General features: G+C 49.5%; 1 protein-coding gene across 3 annotated transcripts; it reads left to right on the plus strand.

Moving 5' to 3' along the window:
- The first annotated feature begins 3,303 nt into the window (after positions 1-3,303).
- Positions 3,304-12,934, plus strand: LOC137167430 (acyl-coenzyme A thioesterase THEM4-like). 3 transcript variants are annotated; one of them, XM_067569581.1, is made up of 7 exons: positions 3,304-3,669; positions 4,237-4,379; positions 5,993-6,152; positions 7,346-7,511; positions 7,649-7,759; positions 8,642-8,766; positions 9,828-12,934. In XM_067569581.1, exons 2-7 carry the CDS (start codon positions 4,242-4,244, stop codon positions 9,884-9,886), a joined length of 759 nt encoding a protein of 252 aa, XP_067425682.1. In that variant the 5' UTR covers positions 3,304-3,669; positions 4,237-4,241; the 3' UTR covers positions 9,887-12,934. The 3 variants fall into 3 exon arrangements, with proteins under 3 accessions (XP_067425682.1, XP_067425681.1, XP_067425683.1); XM_067569580.1 differs by having other exon boundaries at positions 3,304-3,595; XM_067569582.1 differs by lacking the exon at positions 3,304-3,669 and adding an exon at positions 3,923-4,095 and having other exon boundaries at positions 4,240-4,379.
- Positions 12,935-20,359: the final 7,425 nt, after the last annotated feature.

Genomic DNA, 20,359 nt, shown 5'->3' on the forward strand with positions numbered 1-20,359 from the left:
AATGTATTTGAATAAAATACAGGTCTTTTAAATCATTTATTTTACATTGGATTTGAATTCTTGTTCTTGTTTTGCAACATTTGTCAAAAAAGGAAAGTTGTGAGGGAGGCCAGGAGCTTGGAGGGAAATTAGCGAGCTCTGCAGGTGAACTATTCTGGCTGAGACAGGTGTACCCTGTGTGTGTGTGTGTGTGTCTGTAACATGGGCTACTAGCTGAGGTGTGTGTGCGTAATATGGTCTATTCGCTGAGGTACATACATGTGTCATCTGGGCAACAAGATGAAGTTTGTGTGTCTGTAAGTAATAGGGGCTTCAAGATTAAGAGAGTGTGTGTGGGAATACAAACTGAGATTCACACGTGTATGCTGGGTGGGTTATTGGTCGATGGGTGTGGCTGCTAGCTGAGTTTTGTGTATGTGCAGGGGTTGCTAGCATAGTCATCAGAGGCAGCTGTTACTGTCTACTAAATCACTCTGTAATTTGCTGAACAACTGTAACCTGGTTACTGATTGCAACTGGTCGAAAAGCAAAAAGCAAAGAAAAAAATTCTTTCCTGTGAATAAGCCCCTGATTCATTCCTGCCAAACGACAAACCGCAAAGGGCTGCAGAGATGAAATCATGGCTCCATGCAGACAGCCAAGCACTGAAGGAGGAGGGAAACCGCTGAGCTTGCTCCAGAATGGGTGGGGTTTTGTCAGCCCTGCAGAACAGGCTTCCCTCCCTGATCCCCATCAGCGTTAATAGCCTGCAGGAAATGTAGCCAGATGGACTTTGACATGGTGGGCCTAATCCATCTCTAGGGTAAACAAGTGAAGTCAGTGGAGTTGCATCTATGATGAATCTGGTCCAGAGAACAGCCTTTGGGTGTGGTTAAAATAATTTTACAGCCTCTGCCTTCCCTTGCTCTTAAAGGGTGGAGTCACACTGGGGCCAAACAGAGGAGTCCAAAGGAGGATCCTGGGACTATACCTTTCGTGGACCAAGGCCAAGAAGCAGGGGGATTGGGTCTCCTTAGCTCTGGGAGTTGGATTCCAGCCCTGGGCAGGGTGTGTACACTCAAAACAAAAGCTCAGGCAGGCATGTTCCGCTCAAGCAGCTTCATGTTCAACCTTTGGCGCAAACTCCCTTTCCACTACCTCTCCAAAAGAATCCAGTCCACTCATACTCCTACTCCATCCCACCCAGTTTACTTTAGCACAGTGCCACGCAGGCGGATTAAACAAGGTGTACGCTGAAAATTCCAACCACATTCCTAGATGAAAGTGTAAACCAGGCAACGCCCTCTACCAACATGCCAGAGGATTTGCAAGGAAATCAGACCCTCTACTTTGGGTATCCCATCTTTAATAATGACCAATCCCTGATGCTACTGAAGAAGGCTACCCCTCCCTTCCCCCCCCACACACAAGTCCCTCATGCTCAATGTGATTAATTGTACAATGTTGTCCCTGATACAGGACATTTCTTTCCTAGCCCCTGCAGACAGCGATCCGTTTACAGTTCTCTGAAGCATGCGATTTGATTCAATAATTTAGGGCCTGATCCTGCTGCCATGGAAGGCAATGGGAGTTTTGCAACTGACTTCTGAGGGAGAAGAATCAGGCCCTTTTCCTGGGTAGCATTAACTGTTAATGTAGTTAGCAGCACAAATTGTATTAGTAATCTGTGTATCCAGGGCGGCATCAAGGCAACAAATGCAATAAGCGTCCAGGTTCACTAAGTGCATTGCTTCCTGTTTTACTTCCCTGTCCTGAGGGAGCACGGCTTAGTGGTTAAGGAACAGAACCAGCAGTCAGATCTGGTGTCTATTTCTGGCTCTGCAGCCACTTGTGACAGGGGAATGATCTTTTCACATGGCAATCAGTAAAACTATCATACTCTTTGCTTTGGCTTCACTTAAAGGTTTTTCAGGGAGAGCAGCATATGGGAGAAAGGGAGTATAGAAATTCTGCTAATATACAGGGTAATGGCCAGCTGGGAAGGCATTGTAATACATTCACTGAAAGGTATGCTAGAATTGATACCTTTTCCCTGTTCACAGCTCTGCAAACACAGAACTGCAAGTCAATGCCAATAGCAGGATTTGTAATTATTCATCAATGGTGTAATACTGTATGTATCTGCAGTGTTCAGTCATATTTTTAAGCAATGGATAAAGTGTGTTCTAGCCGTCAGGCGAGGTAATGTTAACAGATCTCATGCCAGTATCTGGGTGTGCAGAATGTTCAGTCAAAGTGTCTCAGCTGACTAGAATGCTGCTGTCTTTTCAGAAACAGAAACGTGTTTTGTCCTGGGACTCCATCTTGTGTTAAAAAGGCTTAATTACCAGAGATACTCCTAGCTCCTCTGCATTTCTATAGCAATTCTCCTCCTGAAGCAGGGCAATCCTGTATCATTTTAAAACCTCATCCTTCTATATCTTTTTTATCTTGTCCAGTGAAATTGGTCAGAGCAATTACCAGCCAACTTTTTCCCAGATGTTTATAAAACTGAATCTTCTGCTAGGAAATATTCGATGTATAATCAAAATGTGGCTTTCAAATAAACCCTCCCCACCGCAAAGGAACTAAAAAAGAAAATGCCGGTCCTACATATAAAGAAGGCTTTGTGGCATCATTTAGCAACGGGCACTTAATAGGGTGAGCAATGAAGAATATGAGACCATATGGCCACTTTACATGAGATTAGGTGGACAGGGAGGTTTCCTGTACACAGTATATAGGACCTCATGGGCTGTATGTCAATGAGAGCTATATGGCATAGAAATGTATGGAGCTACATGGCTGCTGGGGACTATAGGGGCAATCAACAGGCACAGGGAGTATATAAGGACTCTATGGACCCTGGAAGGGTTCTGTAGGGTTCTATAGGGCCTATATGGGACCTGGAGCGGAACTATACAGGCCTGAGAGGGCTATATGGGAGTTGAGGGTAATTCTGTGGGGCTGTACAGACCCTGGGAGGGGCTCTACGGGATTGGGGGCGGGGGCTCCATAAGCACTGAGCAGAAATACAAAGACGTAGGTACAGAGGAGACTCCCTGACCCTGCGGGGTGGGGAGGGCTGTATGGGCACTAGGGCCTGGGCGAGTGCTAGGTAGCGATCTGGGGAGGGCTGTATGGAAGCTGGGCGCTATAGGGGACCTGAGGATAATTCTATAGGTCCTACAGCCGGGGGGGGGGCTATAGGGGCTGTATAAGCGCCAGGTGTGTCCCTGTGGGCCCGGAGGGGAGGCACATTAACCGCCCCACTCTCCGCCCTCCCCCGGTTTCCATGGCAGCCGGAAACACGGCGCCGGAAGGGGCGTGGCGCGTTCTCCTTGTCACGTGCCGCGCTTGCGTCTGGTGACGTCACGCCGTTTTTTTACGTCGAAGCCGGCACGGCGGGACAGCGCCGGTTGTTACCCGCTCGCTCTCCTGACGTGCGGGCGCCGGCGCGCGGCCCGGCCCGGCTGCTGGAGCTCGCTGTGGGCGGGCTCGAGTCGAACCCAACCCGGAGCTCGCCTCAGAGGGGCATTCTGGGGGCGGGGTCAGAGGAAGGAGCTGCCGCCCGCACCGGCATCAAAGGCCGCGGTAGGACAACCTGGGGTCAAAGGTCAGTGGGAAGCGGCCCGCCCCTCTGGGGCCAGAGGGTATCCGACTTAGAGCCACCCGACCCTGGGGTCAAAGGTCAGTGAGGGAGCCCTCCATTGCTCCTGGGCCGGGGGGTCCTTCCAGGGTCAGGGGTCACTCGGGTGCCGAGGGGAAAGGTCACTGTGCGGGTCCCCTGTCTCCCCTCCCCTGTTCCTCAGCACCTCCCCCACTGGTGGGGTTCCCCTTCCTCTCTGGGCGCTGCAGCCGCCTGGCCTGGGTGGGGGACCCTGAGTCCTAAGGCAGGCCCCTTCCAGCCCCCCCCTTTCAGGTTAGGGGGGCAGCTCCAAGCCCTAACGCCCCATGCTGGTGTGTTAGGGCCTGGCTGAGGCTAGTCCGGCCTTTGCTGTGCAGCCACTGGTGGAAAGGAGGGGACCGGCCCCAGATTGCCAACCTGCTCTGCCTCCACTGACCTGTGGAATGTGCCAAGATGCTGCTAGTGAGCAGTTGTGAAATCAGCACCTGGTGGGTAGGCCTCCTCTGATGCCATTAAAAGCCATTCCTGTTTGTTTCACCCAGCTGCATCACCAGCCTCTGTTACAACAGAGGCGACCCCTGAGGGTTGCGTTGGCAGAGTAAGGCTCCCCGTTTGCTATATCTCCCCAGAAGCCATGTGGAAGAATTGTGTTAGGGTGGCAAGGCGGCTTGGTCGCAGTGCAGTCCTGCATTCAGATCCGAGGGTGTCATGCTGCGGCATCATTCGAGGGTTAAATCCAGCTGCCACATGCGGTCCGCTCTGGAACTCCATGGTGAGTATTGCTTCCCAGTTTGAGAGATGCAGAGAACAGGGAGCTAGAAGCCAAGAGATTTTTAATCTCAACTCTGACGTTGACTCTGGTGGTGGCTCATTTAAAGTGGGTCAAATGTGGCCACTCATCTGGAATGATTCAGTTTCTGGGTACCCAGCTTGGAGTCTGTTTTTCAGAGGTGCTGAACAGCTCCCAGTGACTCTGCAGTTGTAGGTGCTCGGGATTTAGGAAAATTAGGCCAAAGTGTCTCAGCTTGAACTTGCAAATTTTGAGGCACCTAAAATCAGTGATTCGTCTTAATTTCTCAACCTGTCTGCCTTTCAGTTCCCTATCATTAGAAGAGGGAGAGAAATCCCTTAGAAAAAAGCTATCCTACTCTGTGGCGAAAGGCACTATATAATCGCCAAGTAGAATTAGTGAATTTTGAAAACCATTGAGTTAAAGACAGTTCAGCTTCCTCCTATCTAAATTACTTCTTATAGTATTCCAGTACAGAACTGCAGTTCAGATATATGCTTTTAAGGTGAATCTTCTCCTACCTACTCATCTAATAGTTCAGAGTTGTGCGAAAACACCTCTTATGTAACAGAGAAGGTAAAGCGACGAGAAATGACTTTTAGTCATTTCCTTATTGCCTTGCTGTATGTTTGTTTAAAAACTTGTTCTGAGTGGAGAAAACGAATGATTTGCCCAGTTTGTCAGGTTACTGTGAGGAAAGGATAGGAATCTGCAGCCAGATGGCTAGCAATTGCACTTCACTGAAAATAATCAGAGGAAGAGTCCTTGTGTCTGGAATATGAAGCGTCATGAAGATGTTATAACAAAGCTGCTTTTGCGCCTCTTAAATATTACAAGTCAATGCCATCAGAATTTCATTTGTTATTTGAAATTGTTATTTTCTTGAGTGTCTCATAGGTTGCTTTGTGTCATGAATTATGCATCATCTTCAATTCTGTTCCTTAAAACAGTCTCAGAGGACCTGATGCCAATAAAACCACATGAAGGCATTTTTAATATACTTCTTAGTTTGGAAATATTTCTAGCAGATAGTCCTAACGTGTTAATCACCTACATGTATTACAGGCAGCAATCTCCTGAACAATAATACTCTATTGTATTTGGACCAAAACTTGGGGTTTGAAGACCTAAGAGCAATAGAAAAGTTTCCACGGACCTTGGGTGTTTTTCTTCAAATGAAGAATTATTTTTTTAAATTAACTTTGATTTGCTAGTGTTTGTAACATGGCAGCAGATGTGCTACAACTGAAACCAATTGTAATCAAAAGCAAAACTGATTTTATTGATCTGAGATAAATAACAGCATCCCATTGCTTCACTGCCTGGAAAGCTTCCCATAGGAAGTAAATGGAGAATGAAGTTTTCCAAAAGGGATGCATTCAGTTCACCTTTTAAAATTGTCCTGTGAGACCCTATGCTAAAAGGAAACACAATACAAAACAAACAGATTGCATATAAGACTGTCTGGATCTTTGCCTTGTGAAATGGGATGGATTAAAGTTTTCATGGTGCTTTGAAGGCTCAAAGTTCTATATGAATGCTTATCATTAGGAAATAATTACCAGCTTCACAGTGTCTCAACCATTTTATTTTAGACCTGGCTCTCTCAGTTCACGCGGTCGAAGGATTATGCCCTCCCCAACTCCAGCTGGAGCCAGGGCATGATGGATTTGTATAGCAGGTTCTTGGAGATGTGTAAAGATGGGAAATGGAAGAGGATTCCTTCCTACAACAACACTTCTGATCATATACCAGGCAAGGCTGTCTGTTTTCTTTCTCCCAATGGAGACAGACTGGTGTAACTGAGAGGAAAATCAGACCCCCTATCTTTACCCTGAGATGCATTTTTGTTGTTGTTACGACCAACCATCTTATATTGCTGTTGCCACCTCCTAGTAGAGAGTAAATATCAACCCCAGTTCTGGCAAACAGTGCTTGTTCATGCTCCTATTTGTAAGTGACTGCTCTGGATCAGACCAATGAGCCATTCTGTCTTTGACAATGGCCTATAATAACCCCCACTACTCCCTGTAGCGAATAACTATGCAAAGATGGTAGTTTCATCCCAACCCCAAACAGCTGATGACTCAATTTATGTCCTGAACCTTGAGGATTGGTATCCCACATTACCCCTCTATCCTAGCTAGTTTAACTCTGGAGAATAGTTCCTTTATTCCTATCCGTGACTAATCTTTTTGAATCCTGCCTCTATATCTTGTGGCAATTATTTTCAGAAGTCAGTTACCAAATGTAATGTCAATAGAATTCCCTTCCCGTTACATCTCCTTGCATGTATTTTGGTTTGCATCTAAACATTCCCCTTCCCTCTGTACAGTCCAAACTGCAAATGTTGTGGTCAGTTGTTTCTCCTGTGTTTCTTTCCATGCTGCCCTTTATGCATGGAATATGCTCCCAGTCTGCCAAACCACTATCCCCTCCTGCAGACTCACGTCCTTGGAAGCACCCATAGGAAATGAGTCAAGAGCATTACATTAAAAACAAAAAAAACCCTCTCTTCCTTGTCTCCTGTCCTCTGAGCTTCCCATTTCATCCTGTGGACCCCGGCCTTGTCTGGGTTTTATGGCTGGCTCAGCAGTAAGCACCTTGTCACAGCTTATCAAACAGTAAATATAAACATCTCGCCTGTGTGCTAGTGCATGAAAGCAAAACTGACTAGCCTAGCTTTACATTTCAAAGCCAATGAAATGTGAAAAGCATCAGTGGTGGTGGGGAAAAAACCTTCTGAATAGTAACAATCTAAGGGGTCATTAGCCCCATTGGGGCTAAGCTAAGGGATTTAGGCTCAGATTCACGAAGGAATTCAGGTTCCTAACTTCCACTGAAATCTTTCTGGATCTGGGCCTTAGTTTTTGATGACTGTCCCTTTAACTCCTAACAACTTTGTACTTTGCCGCTCATTTGTTGCCACTTTTCTTCCACTCGACTAGAATCGCTGAAGGTAGTGAGTGAAAAGGAGCGGAAGAAAACCCGCCTCTTCCTCAGAAATATGGATACTGAAGGAGTGGGCTTCGAATACGCCATGTTCCTTAATCCGTCTGAGAAAAGGATGGTGTGTCTGTTCCAGCCAGGCCCCTATCTGGAAGGGCCTCCGGGGTGAGGCGATCATGTTAATTGTCCTACCTGAGAGTTCTGATACACTTAACCACAGGTGGGGTGGGAGAGCAGCAGCCCGTCTGCCTCGGGATCATGTTCAATCACCTCTTACGTCACCTTCCCCATCTGCCTTTCAGGTTTGCTCATGGTGGCTCCATTGCAGCGATGATTGACAGCACTGTTGGGGGCTGTGCTATATTCATTGCTGGAAGGGTGATGACCGCTAACCTGAGTATAAACTACAAGAGGTAAGTGGTTTGAGGTGTCTGTGTAGCCTCAGGGCGAACCTACAAAATCAGGGGGCTTACGATAGTACAAAGAGACTGGAAGCTCTTTGGGGCAGACCTCTTCTTGGTCTGTGTTTGCACAACACCTAGTGCCAGGGGTTCCATGACTGGGGTCAAATAATAAGTTCAATTGTGTCCTGCACTGTAATGGTTTGACAACTTGGTGCTCTTAAGTTTATGGCTCTGTTCATCCAGAAAGATCAAAGTATGCTTCCAGTTCAAGCAATGGCCTATTGACCAGACACTCAGGAATCACTCGCCTCTCTACCATATCCAGACAAGCCTTTCTGTGGACTATTGGATTGCAGTTAACACACTGGATTGGGATCAGTTCGTACTTCCTTTATGACTCTGGGCAAGTCACTAGAACTCTCTGTGCCTCTGCTCCCTGTCTGTAAAATGGGGACATCACCTTTCTTCCTCACTGGGCTGTGGAGGATAGATTCATAACAGTCGCATCTTCCCAAGTCCTTCTCAGAACAAGTGCTGGTTAACTTCTACGCACAGCGGAGCAGTATGGTAACTAGGATGGCTCTGCAGACACTAAAATGATAGCGTGGATGAGGATGTGATGTCAGAGTAAAAGCTAATGTTGGGAGCCACTGCTTAGACTTTCTGTGCTCTCTGGGTGGTAGAGCTTACTTGTTAAGGTTGTGTTCTCAATCTTAACTCCACTTTAATGAAATTCTCTTCTAGGAAATTTTAGATTGCTTCCTCCAGCACTAAAATGCAGCCACTTCTGGGGTGGAATGGGGGGCTGTTTAACAGCTCACAGGTATGCTGCTTGACGGCATAGGTCAGGAAGTGGGATCACACTGACAATTGGCTGTTTTCTTCTTGCAGCCCCATTCCATTGGGTTCAGTGGTCTTGGTGGACAGCAAAGTGGACCATATTGAGGGGAGGAAAGTGTTTCTGTCCTGTCAGGTCAAGAGCATCGATGGCCAAACCCTTCATGCAGAGGCAACCGGTAAGGATCATGCGGCTGGCTTTCATAGGTGAACCACCTGTGATCACTTGGCCCCTGGGTAGTTGTCTAAGGCTGTGGGGGCCTCAGACCTTCTGTCCCAGTGAAGATACCTTTTCTATTCCCCACATAAAGCTATCTGGCTCGGTGTGTCCCTTCCACACAGGTGCCTGGACATGGCCACAATGAATCAACCCCTTGTGACTTGGAGTTAGGGTGACCAGATAGCGAGTGTGGGCAGTTGGGACAGGGCGTGGGGGGTAATAGGCGCCTATATAAGAAAAAGCCCCGAGTATCGGGACTGTCCCTATAAAATCAAGACATGTGGTCACCCTACTTGGAGTCCCTTTTGCTCCCCCCCGCCTCCAAGAATTGTCTGTCTCTAGCTGACCCAGTCTTTCATTGGGATGCTCTGGACGGGTCATCAGCGAGGGCTGCACCTGTGACCTTGTATTCTGAAAGCACCAGCCTCAGCTCTGAGCTAAAGGACTGTGGTGGTTAGTTGGGAGCTCAAATGTCTGTGAACTAGCCACGAGAGGGCAGCAAAACCCGAGTCTGTCAAGTGTGGTGCACAGAGAAACCTGCAGGCTGGCTCTGTGCCTTGTCTGACTGAAGTCGGTGAGGGCTGCAGGGCTTCTCACTAACAGGATTGAGTCCTTGACCTCATCTCTTCACTGTGTAAGCTACGAGCTGGCTGAAGCAGTAAGGAAATACCCAGCAGTGGTCCTTGCTGCTTGCTGTGCAGAGAGATCACGGCTCCAAGCCTTTCATCACTCAGGTGGAAGCTGCAGGGCCTCCCTACAAGTGCTGCTTTGGAGAGCTGTCAAAGGAGCAGAACCACTGCTCGGGGCTTTGATTGCTTGGCAAAGCGGGGTGTGTTGGGTTTTTCCAGATGAGCAGGGGTGCTCTTCCTGTCTGAGAACAGCCCTCTGCTGTAGATTGCAGAGCATAGGGCAGATGCTTCCTCTCCCTGGGAAGTCCCATGGCCCTACACACATGGCTCTCTGGCTGCCATGGTGGTGATGTGAGCTGACACTTCCATCCTTTCTTCCATCCTGTTTTAGCCTTGTTTATCCAGCTGGATTCCACCAAGTACCTGCAGCAGCAGGTGAGCTCCCAGTGAGTCGTCTTGGCCTGTCAGACGACCAGGCTGCAGCTGAGCCCACCACAACGTCTTCCTCTCTCCGGTCGCTAATTCCCTGCTCTGATCTCACCTGTCATGAAGAGAGAGCTCTGTCCCGGGGTTCTCCTGTGTAACAGTGATGTCACTGTATATTCATCGACTTTTTGTGTGGCCTTTCTGGCAGCCACCTCTGTCCAGTGGGCTCCAGCATAGCTCTCGTGTCTTCCCATCCTCAGCTGTCCGGTCAGTGTCTGATTAACCTCCGAACGTGAAAATCCATTCACTGCCTGTTGTACAGAGAACTGCTTCTGGGAGTGAGTGCCATCTATAGGCTTCAGAGGCAGGGAGCTCTGCACATTATTGTGTGTTACAACTTCAGACGTTTTATCAAAGAACAAACGTGATTAACCCTTGGTCTTCCACTTACTGCACTGCAAACTTGTAGATTCTCTCGTCTCCCACAGATATCTCTTACTGCTGTTTCCATTTGTCTGCAAGCCCTCCTTGCTGCTGAGAAACTTATGGGCTACCTTGTGATCCAGCATGCTGCCTGTCCTTTACAGCATAGGTGATCTAAACGCCTCGGGTGGGTAATGGGTTTTGAAACCTTACATGCTAGTTCACTAGTTTAGATCTAGTCCTGCTAGAGAGGGTGATCCAGACCCAAGTTATATCTTACCTTCTTGGCTGTGACCCATTCTCTTTTAGCATGGAAAAGCAAGGGGAACAGTTTGGCTTCCATGCCTAAACTAAGGTAACGTAGAACATCATTTAGCCCTGTTGTTGGAATTTAATGGACAGCTCTGTTAGTGACGTGAGAGCCAGAAGAGAAACGAGCACAGGAGTTAAAAAGTAGATCTGAGTCCGATTGTGCACGTGGGACAGATCTATGGAATTGGAAGGTGCCATTATGAGTAACTGCAAAGTTTTGCAGAGGCAGTTTTGGGACTGGTTGAAAATTTTTGATCAAAACCTTTTTCTTTCTAATGGAAGATCTGGCCTTTGATCGAACAAAATTTTTACAAATAGCATTTGCTTTCCACAGAAGACTTGCATGTTTTTCCGTCAAAAAGTGGAATGCAGGAGCGGAAATTATTTTGATTCTGAAATGCTGCTGTAGTTCAGATGCCTCTTGCTCCTATTCTGTATGGGCTGGGATCCTCAGCCAGATTATGGTTTCTATAATGCACCGCAGCCATGCAACTACCCTGAAGTGGAACCTGTCTCCCAAGGAGAATAGAAACAAGATGCATCACAGCGGCATTTCAGAATCACGATATTTTGGGGTTTGATTCTTTTTAAAACTGAAAACTCCAAACTTCTTCTTGGAAAACTTAAATGAAAATGAAACTTTTCCTTGACGATTTCTTCACAAACCAAAATCCCTAGTCGCAGGTCTTAGTCAGGCCAAACCTCTTTACTCTTCAGCACATTGTTCTCCAGGGCCCCGATCCTGCAATGAGCTTCAATAGCAGATCTCTGAGCTCCAAGTTTGCTGCTGAATTTTGACCTTAACTATCAGTTGCTGGCGTGCGGTCGTCTTTCCCTTGGGAGTGAGCTATCATTGGGGTTGCAGGGGAGGTGGACTCTAGGGTTCTCTTCTAAACTCTGCCACTGCCTCGTGTGACCATGGGCAAGTCACTTCCCACGGTGTGCCTCAGTTTCCGCACCTGTAAAATAAGAGTTGATGAAACTTGCCTGTCCTGGGAGGAGAACAGTGAGGGTTAATTCATCTTTGTCAAGCACTATAAGTGCTAAGTATTTATAGCAGAACTTTAGTTGCATCTGCCATGTAGGGCAAAGAAAACATTAATGGAGGTGAGAGAAGTAATATATACAATGTTATTTATTTTTGTAGTTAACTCACTGCAGTCTTGCTACATTAGCAAGAACAGAAGGTGTGTTTTGCAGGAGCCTCCTGAGGAGTTTGCCTGTAGCTACCCTTAAAGCTAATCTTGAACGGGATTTTAATCTGCTCACTAAAGAGCGACAGTGAATTTTGCTTGTGCCAACCACAGAAAGTTTGCGTTTGAGGGACCCAGGGGTTTACACACCTTGCTATGGATGGGAAGTCTTTCGGGACAACTTTAAATTCTTGGTGGAAAATGTTTCTCTTTTAAACATGTCTTGCCCTAACTGCAACCGTGTTGTCCTGGCAGTTGTTGCTTTCCAATCCTACAGCTGCTCCACTTCTGCAACTAGACAGCGCTAATCAGCTGTAGGGTCTCATCCCAGAACCCAGTCAGAGAACAATTTCTGTTCCTCAGGCCAAGCAGATCAAAGATGCCCATATGTTGGGATGGGATGTATACATTTATTTTAAGTTATATACATTAATATACAAATGAGCATTCGATGGCAGTAGCTAACGTGGTCAGTGGGGTCAAAATGAAAACCAATAGTAGGAGAACGGCCCGTAGCTGGCGCCATGCAAGTATTTGTATAGATTGGGCTCTGGTACCTCTGCCCTGGTGCTCTCTATCCCCGCTCAGTCTAGATGCCAGCATGGTTTAAAACTGCTGGCACCTGAGCTGTGTTTGCACTCCTGCAATTTCTAGACTGCTGGTGGGAGAACGCCTCTCAAAACTCTCACCGCAGACACAGCCTGGTGCAGAGTGTTGTATGGAAGAGGCACAGCATGAAAGGGTCCAGGCTACTTCCACCTTCAGAACTGCTTGAAGAACAAACATAAACACACGGCAGCAGTGCAGCAAATCGGATCAGGTCCTGAAACTGGAAAGAATTCTTGTGCTGTCAGCCTGTGCCAAGAATGCTGGTAAGGAAATCTCTCACAACTGATTGAGTCCTTCGGTTAGCCTCTCGATCAGAGGGTGTAATGTGAGTTGACTTTTTGTTCTTTATCCAGCATGAATGGCTTGAATCTGGTCTTCCAAATATCTCAGTGCCTGGGTGGAGAGTTCATCTTGTTTTTGAGTTGAATTATCATCTTGGTTTTTCACTGTTTGGAGCATTTCAGTCTAAAGTGGATTGTTTCTACAATCTAAAGGGGCATGCCCAACAAGGAATAAAGAGATTTATTTTGGAGCAGACATGTGCTGGTCCTTTTTATATTGTTTTTCTCGCATTGTGTGGCCTGGCAAATCCTCTGGGTAGCATTGCTTTTGGGTTGCACTGTGCAGCAGTAAACCCTAGAGAGGAGGGAGGGCTCTTAATAATCTTGAGGGGTTTAATTGTCTCTGCTGCTCTCTTTGAACTGGTTGTTGCAGAAGCACCTAGAGCCCCAGTCAGGGATCAGGCCCCCATCGTGCTAGGTGCTGCACAGACAAAATATGAAGATGGTCCCTGCCTTTACAGGTTTAAAGTGTAGGATGAGATAGCTGTACTGCCTGGTTTTCTTCTGTGTACTGCCAGCAGTGCCTTCCCTCATGCAAAACGCTACGTGAGATCTTCTCTACGTAATACATGGGTGTGCTCCAGTCTGGCAGTCGCTAAGATCCATCTAGCCCAGTATCCTATCTCTGACAGTGGCCAGCACCAAACCTTCAGAGGAGGACATCAGAACCCCACAGTAGCAGATGTGGGATCATCTGCCTCCCCCGTCAGGCCTCATCCTATCCTGCCAGTATCCAGAAGTACTTAACACCCCACCTCTGCTCACTTTTCTTCTTTATTGGAGTCTGATCCTTAGAGGAGAGAACAAACAGCCTTGCTCAAACACAGAGGAGGGGAGGGTCCGCACCAGCCCTTCCCAGGTGTTACATTACGGTGAGATAATTGGCTCTCTCTTAACTCAAGATAGAAAGGAAGTCTAGTGAAGTCAAGTCCATGCACAATTGTTTCCCATCACTAGGAAGGCCGTGTTGCCTTGGGGACAGAACACCCAACTGTGACTCAGGAGCCCTGGGTTCTAGACCCAGCTCTGGCCTGGCTGGGTGACTTTAGGCAAGTTACTTCGTTTCTCTGTGCCTCAGTTTCCCCATCTGGAAAGTGGGGATAATGATACTGATCTCCTTTTAAAGCACTTTGAGAGCTACTGGTGAAAAATGCTAGGGATTACTACTACCTCATTATTATATGCAATGAAGGCCTTGTCTATACTCAAAAGTTTTTGCAGCATCAGCTGATGTAATTAAAGCCGCAACTGGCCTTGTGTAGACACTATGGGCTAGTCTACTCTAGAAGCGCTACGTGGGCCCAGCCACACCACTGTGGCGCTGCAGCACTTCTGGTCAGGGCCGGATTAACGCAGGGGCTTTAGGAGCTGCAGCCTTGGGCTAAGGGGGAGCACTGCAAAAATAGATCCCCGCCCTTTTCCTCCCCCCGCCCCTCTCCCTCCTGATATGGGCCCAGTGCGAGTATGAGTGCCACTCAAAATCATCTCACGTGACGCATTTGGCATGTGGTGCCACAGGTTGCCGACCCCTGTTCTACATGTTTTAAGGCTGACATGCAACCACAGAATGGCTTTATGTTAGTTAAACGGCAAGTTTAGTATCGCGTTAATAGCCTCAATGCCATAATTGTGATCATTTTGTTTTAAATTTGGAAAAAGTCTTGTATACAGGTGCTCCCCAAAATCTAATAGCCCCAGGCCCACAGGAGAGTTAATCCAGCCCTGCTTCTGGTGAAGACACTCCATGCCGACCGGAGAGAGCTTTCCCGTCGGCATCGTTACTCCACCTCTGTGAGAGGTGGAAGCTATGTTGGCGTGAGAGCCTCCCTCGCTGCCATAGCACCAGCGTGGACCGTGCTTAGGTCGCCGTAACTTGCGTCGCTCAGAGGAGTGGCTTTTTCCCCGCCCCTGAACGACGTAAGTTAGGTTGACTTAAGCGGTAGTGTCAACCTGCCCTGTGACATCTGTCTGTAAGTGCCGATACTGCTATAGCTTGATCCAGTTTGGTGAAGTGAGGTAAGCCACGCTGCTATAAAGTGCCCTGTGACAGGATTACTGCGTCCACACCGAGGCTTTTATCAGTATAGTTATGTTGGTACAGTATCCGAGCCCTTCCCAATGTAATGTAGAGCAGGCTTAAGACTTTTGAATAAGCATGTGTCCACACTAGAAAAAAGGGTGCTTCCGTACCACATGTTAACATGCAAAACCTTAGCTAAGACAAGGCAGCTTGTCGTTTTCACCCATGGTAGCAGGTCACGGTAAACACGGCTGGGGAGCCAGGGTTTATTCTGTCTGGGCTAGCATGTCCGAATGCCTGGCGTTGCTGGGATTTTGGGGAGAATGGGGGAATATCTGTATTATTAGTTATGAATATGGTGTGCGGGTCTGTGTGTGTGGGGAGGGCGGGTAACTTGCTGTGCCTTGTGTCAAAAGTGGCTGTTAAGGGAGCCAAGCAGGAAAGATTAAACAATGGCCTGGAGAAGGCCCATCCCTGTGGACATTGGAACACAACAGCCAGGATTCTAGCCATGAAGCGGTGACGTGAATGTTTTGCCAAGTCTGGAACTTGGACTGGTGACCTGCCACTTTGCGTGAGGACACAGGCTAAACCTCCTGAGTACTGACAGTCCTCCAAGCCTTCCAACAATTCCCCCCCGGGTCCCAGATGGACAGACATGTTCTCCCACAGTGGGAAAGAGTCAGAGCGGCTCATCTCCAGGCAGCACAAAGCACCGTGCGAAGTGCCCCCAGAAGTCCCAGGGGCACATCCAGGGGAGTGCAGTACCAGTGAGGATTCAGTAATTCAGGCAGGGCTTTGCCATGATGCTGCTCCCGCCAGGGTGAGGCTAAGCCAGGTACCAGTCACCGGAGATAACCCTGCAGTGAAGAGAGATTGTTGTTGATGCCGATAACGCTCTTGATGCTCTGCAGTACACCAAAGACAAAAGACGCTTCCTCTGCAAGAGAACGGAGGGTGCAATGGGGAAGCAGGAGGGTGGAAAACAGGATGCTGGGAGGATTTTATTTTAACTTATTAAGTACCGCTAGCGTATTTTTTATGCCAGATCTAAATGAGGAGAGGGTGGTGTCTTAATGAACAGAGACTGGGACAGCGCTCAGCATGGAAAAAATGTTCTCTCCCTCTCGCGTCCTTTCCGGTATTGCTCCATTGTCTCCCAGGGAAGCGGTGGACTTACTCTGACCAAGCTGGGAAAAGGAAGTTGGAAAGCAGGGATCAGGTTTCCCTTTAAACCTCAACGGGCTGCTGGGAACCCTGGTCTAGGACTGGGCTCTCTAGGAACCAGATTTTTACACAGAGGTGCCTTGTGTGATTTTTTCAAAGGGTGCCTAACTCCCGTGGAAACATAGCCCTCAGGGCTTGAACACAGGTGAATTGTTTCACTGCTCATCCTCAAATGGGTCCTTTCCAAGTCCTGTGTACCGGGGGGCAGCCCGAGTGCGCTTGGGCCAATGACAGAACATGTGACGCAGAAGCAGAGCAGGTGAGAGCTCGTGGGAGTGCTTCAGATGAGGATGGGGGTGAGGTGCTTTAGGAAATCCCATTTGGCACCTCTCTGCGTCTTTAGGCCTGTAAACGCCTTTGTAACCTGGCCTTGGCATGTAACTGCAATACAAATAATCACAACTGGAGATTAGAAGCACAGCAATGTGGGGCTGGAAGGGTTCTCCAGAGATCAGCTAGTCCAGACCCCTATCCTGCGCCAGGACCAAGTAAACCTAGACCAGCGCTGACGGGCGTTTGTCCAACTTGTTCTTAAAAATCTCCAGTGATGCGGATTCCACAAACTCCCTGGGAAGCCTGTGCCAGGGCCTAGTTCTCATTCTAGTGAGTTTTTCCTCCTATCGAACCTAAATCTCCCTTGCTGCAAATTAAACCCATTACTTCTTGTCCTACCTCCACTGGACACAACGAACAATCGATCGCTGTCCTCTTTATAATAGCCTGTAACTTATTTGAAGACCGTCCTCTGTTCCCCCCGTCTGTCTTCTTTTCTCGACACTAAACCTGCCCAGTTTTTCTTTTCTTTTCTTAAACTTTCCTCACAGGTCAGGTTTTCTAAACCTTCTACTGTTTCTTTCTCTCCTTTTGCACTTTCTCTGATTTGTCCCCATCTTTCCTAAGAGGGGGCACCCAGAACTGGACACAGGCCTGCAGCTGAGGCCTCGCCAGCCCTGCGTCTAGCGGGAAACTTCGCTCCTGTGTCTTATGTACGACACGTCTGTTAATACACCCCAGAATGATATTAGCCTTTTTTTGCACCTGCATTGCATTGTTGACTCATTATCAAGCCAGACTGCGGGCAGCTGCCGAGAGGTGAAATGAGCCTGTCTCTTAAGCCAGAGCTCAGCAGGTGGGTGTCGCCCTCCCAAAATTTACCCCAGTGACCGATCCCTTCAGCCGTTGCTGAAGCAAAGCGCTCTGGATTGAATGCATGAAGGCTCGTCCCCCACTCAGCCTGCTGCATCGGGGACTGGATTTGCCCTGCACCTGCATGGAGATGAACAGGGTGGGCTCAAGTGCTGTCACTCCAGCACGTCACATAAGCACTACGGGAAATCGGTGTAGCTCCAGTGAGATCAATGGCGCTGTTCCAGTTTATGCCAGTGGACGGTCCGGCTCTCTCGTCTGCTTCCCTGGTGTCTTTGCTCTGGAGTTACAGGGGTAGTGCAGGGGCTTTTAACTAGACAACCCCTCATTGCCAAGAGGCCAGTGCTGAATGACCGCTGGAGCTTTCGTCCGAGCAGGTGCCACCGAAATTCTTTGAGGACGTTTTGTTTGTGTGTCAGTTTTTAAAGCAAGCTCGAGGCGGCCCCGTGTCTCCCTTGCTGGGTGTGTGATTTGGCTCATGTACCTTTCCTGTTACACGTAGCACAGCCGTGTCCATTTGAGAAGGGATTAGGGCTCTGTTAACAACAAAACCAGCTGCTGCTGGTCTGAACAGTGCAGCTCATGGAATAACTCCCGGGGCTAGGGCTGGGAGCTTCCAAGGGGCTTGCGGTTATTAGGGCTCCAATTCCCCTTGATTTTTCAGGGAGAATTGGCTGCTGGTGCCCTTGTTTGCCCGCTGTGTGGTCTTTGCAATAGGACAAGGGGAGGTCGGTGGGGCAGAATTTCCAGGGTTTATTTGATCAGACCTGGTACGTTCCCTGCCGCCAGCTTGTTCCCAACACACACAGCCTCAGTGACCACGGGGCGATGGAGGAACAGGCGCGAGGGGCACAGCAGAGCCTAGGCCAGCTCCCAGAGGGGGCAGGGAGGAAGTGCCTCCCAGCCCTGCTCTGCCACCTGCTCTGTTCTGCCCTGGCCTTGGCCCCCCGCTTGCAACTCCAGCCTCCGCTCCTGACTGCAGCCTGGCTCCAGCTCCCGGCCCTGGCTCCCAGGTGGGGGGTGCAGGCAGATTACAGGAGGGGTGAGGGGGATGTGACTTGAAAAGTGTGGGGCCCACTGCTGTAGTGTCATTTAGAGTCAGTCTAAGATCAGCAGGGCCCGCCCCAACATCGAGTCTTATCTGCACATCAGGGGCCACCGACCCCCACCCCGTTACCCTCCTATGGAGCCCAACAGCCTGGATTACACGCAAGTCTCAGCCCTCCAGAGACGAAGCCAGGGTGGGGCTGTCGGCAGAGCATGGGGGCCCTGCAATGGCAGGGGTCGAGTAGGTGAGAAATGCCCATATGCTCCTAGCAAGAGGAAGGCAACTCCCCCCCGCCTCCCCTCCCTGCCCGTTGGACCTGAGCCACTTAAGGTGCTCAGCTAAGGCCAGGAGGGACTGTCACGACCAGCTGGTCTGACCTGCGGCCGGCCCCAGGCCCGAGATTCCCGCTCCAAGCCCAGGACTGTGCGTTGAGCCGGCAGCTGATCTTGCACTACGGGCTCCCACAGGTTGATGCTCCTTCTATCGACCTTGGACAGCCAAATGGTACCCTGGAAATTTCCTTTCTCGGTCACCCCCTTGCACTAACTTCATACCCACCCTACGTAGGTCTGTCTCTGGTTTTTATACATCACCCTCGGCTTGGAGCACCTCCCAATCTTGAAGGTATTTATTTTCACCCACCCCCACCTGTAAAGCAGGGCAGTGCGTTTAGCCTCATGGTACACGTGGAGAAACCGAGGCACAGAGCGACTCCATGATTTGCCCAGACTCATGCTGGGAGTCTGTGGCAGAGCGAGGAATTGAACCCCGCTTTCCTGCAGGGCAGGTGAGCACCCCAACCCGTTAGCCTTGTACCCAGCTAGCTCAGCCAAGAATCGCAGTGAAGATGTTGTTGTGCTCTACAAAGACACAGGTTCTGTGCGTGTCCCGAACGCAGCAGTACGCATGGCTGAAACCCAGCCACAAAAGCCTCTTTGTCCTCTGTTATTGGAAGCTGGGTTGGACGTGACCCAGCCAGAAGTGGGGCAGCTCGAGGGGAACAAAGCCCTAAGAAGGAACGACGTCAAATTAATCAAAATCTGTCAAGCATTTGATAAGGAAAGAAGGAAAGCGAGGCAGTCTCAGGCTGGCGTGAAGTCTCTGTAGGGGGCTAGAGCCATGGGCCTGGACCAGGGAAGGTCTTTGTTAAGCTCCGGCAGGGGCAATGGAAAGGTAAATTATCCCCATCCTGAACACTGGTCAGCGGGGACGTCTCTTAGGGGAGGTCAGTCATCCCGGCCCATTCAGCCCGGAGCCACTCTGCTGAGCCTGCCGACGGACCTAGTCACAACGGAGGTTTTCCTGATATGGGCCACCTGCCCATCAGGGCGGGGCTGAGACCCAGCAACTTGTTTCACTGAGCAGCCACCAGCCGGGAGCGACTCCCGCTCGCTGCCAGCCAGGGCCGGATTCAAACCCAGCCGCCAACGGCTCTGCGCGGGGTCTCGTTACTAAGCCAACAAGTTCTGCAAAGAAGCGGTGTTGGCCTCTGGTGCGCTATTGTTTGGCCAACGCCAGCTGCTCCCTTGGGTGCTGAGTTAGGAGGAGCGGGGGGGGGGGGGGATCAGCTGCTTAGTTCAGGTACACGGAGAACCTGCTTTTCCCCAGAGGATTATCCGACTGGTGCAAGAAACCTTCACCAGCTGGGGTTCAACCCATGGTCTCCTCAGCCGAAATATCAGTTGGGCTATGTCGAGGTTACAGGGATGTAGGCCAGCGTGTTGGGGAGAGGTTCACAGGTAACATCACGAGCTGGACAAGTGAGTCTCTGAGCAGGCAGCTATAGTAGGCTCTTACCCTGTATGTGAATGTGACAGAACTGAGCCGTGCGCTCCATTAAAAGGGCTTTGGAGCAGATTCCTCTTGCTCTGGGAGGAGGGTCAGGAACGCCGCACTATTCGGTGGCCTCCGCCTGGCAGGAGAAGTGGAATTTCCGGGCCCTGAGATTGGAATCGGGAGATTTGAACCCAGCGCCGTTGCAAGCGCCTCCGGCGGGTGGAAGAAAGCTCTCTTTGTACGGCTCTTCCCAGCCACATCGCCCCAGGCACCGTCCCCTGGTCACGAGGGAGAAACAAACTTGAAGCCCTTGTCAAGGGCCCAGGCACAAACCAGAAACAGCAGCGGCAGCCTGCCTGGCACGGGTGGCGGCTGTGCTGAGCCAGGCGGCGGCCGAGGGGC

The sequence above is a fragment of the Emydura macquarii genome, unplaced genomic scaffold, assembly GCF_026122565.2.
Source record: "Emydura macquarii macquarii isolate MOO-44397 ecotype Brisbane River unplaced genomic scaffold, CSIRO-AGI_Emac_v2 contig_2924, whole genome shotgun sequence".
Classification (NCBI taxonomy): Eukaryota; Metazoa; Chordata; order Testudines; family Chelidae; genus Emydura; species Emydura macquarii.

Coding starts and splice junctions, on each gene's coding strand:
- LOC137167430 (XM_067569581.1), top strand. CDS start 4,242: ATGTGGAAGAATTGTGTTAGGGTGGCAAGGCGGCTTGGTCGCAGTGCA. Junction 4,380..5,992: donor GTCCGCTCTGGAACTCCATG/GTGAGTATTGCT, acceptor ATTTTATTTTAG/ACCTGGCTCTCTCAGTTCAC. Junction 7,760..8,641: donor CTGAGTATAAACTACAAGAG/GTAAGTGGTTTG, acceptor TTCTTCTTGCAG/CCCCATTCCATTGGGTTCAG.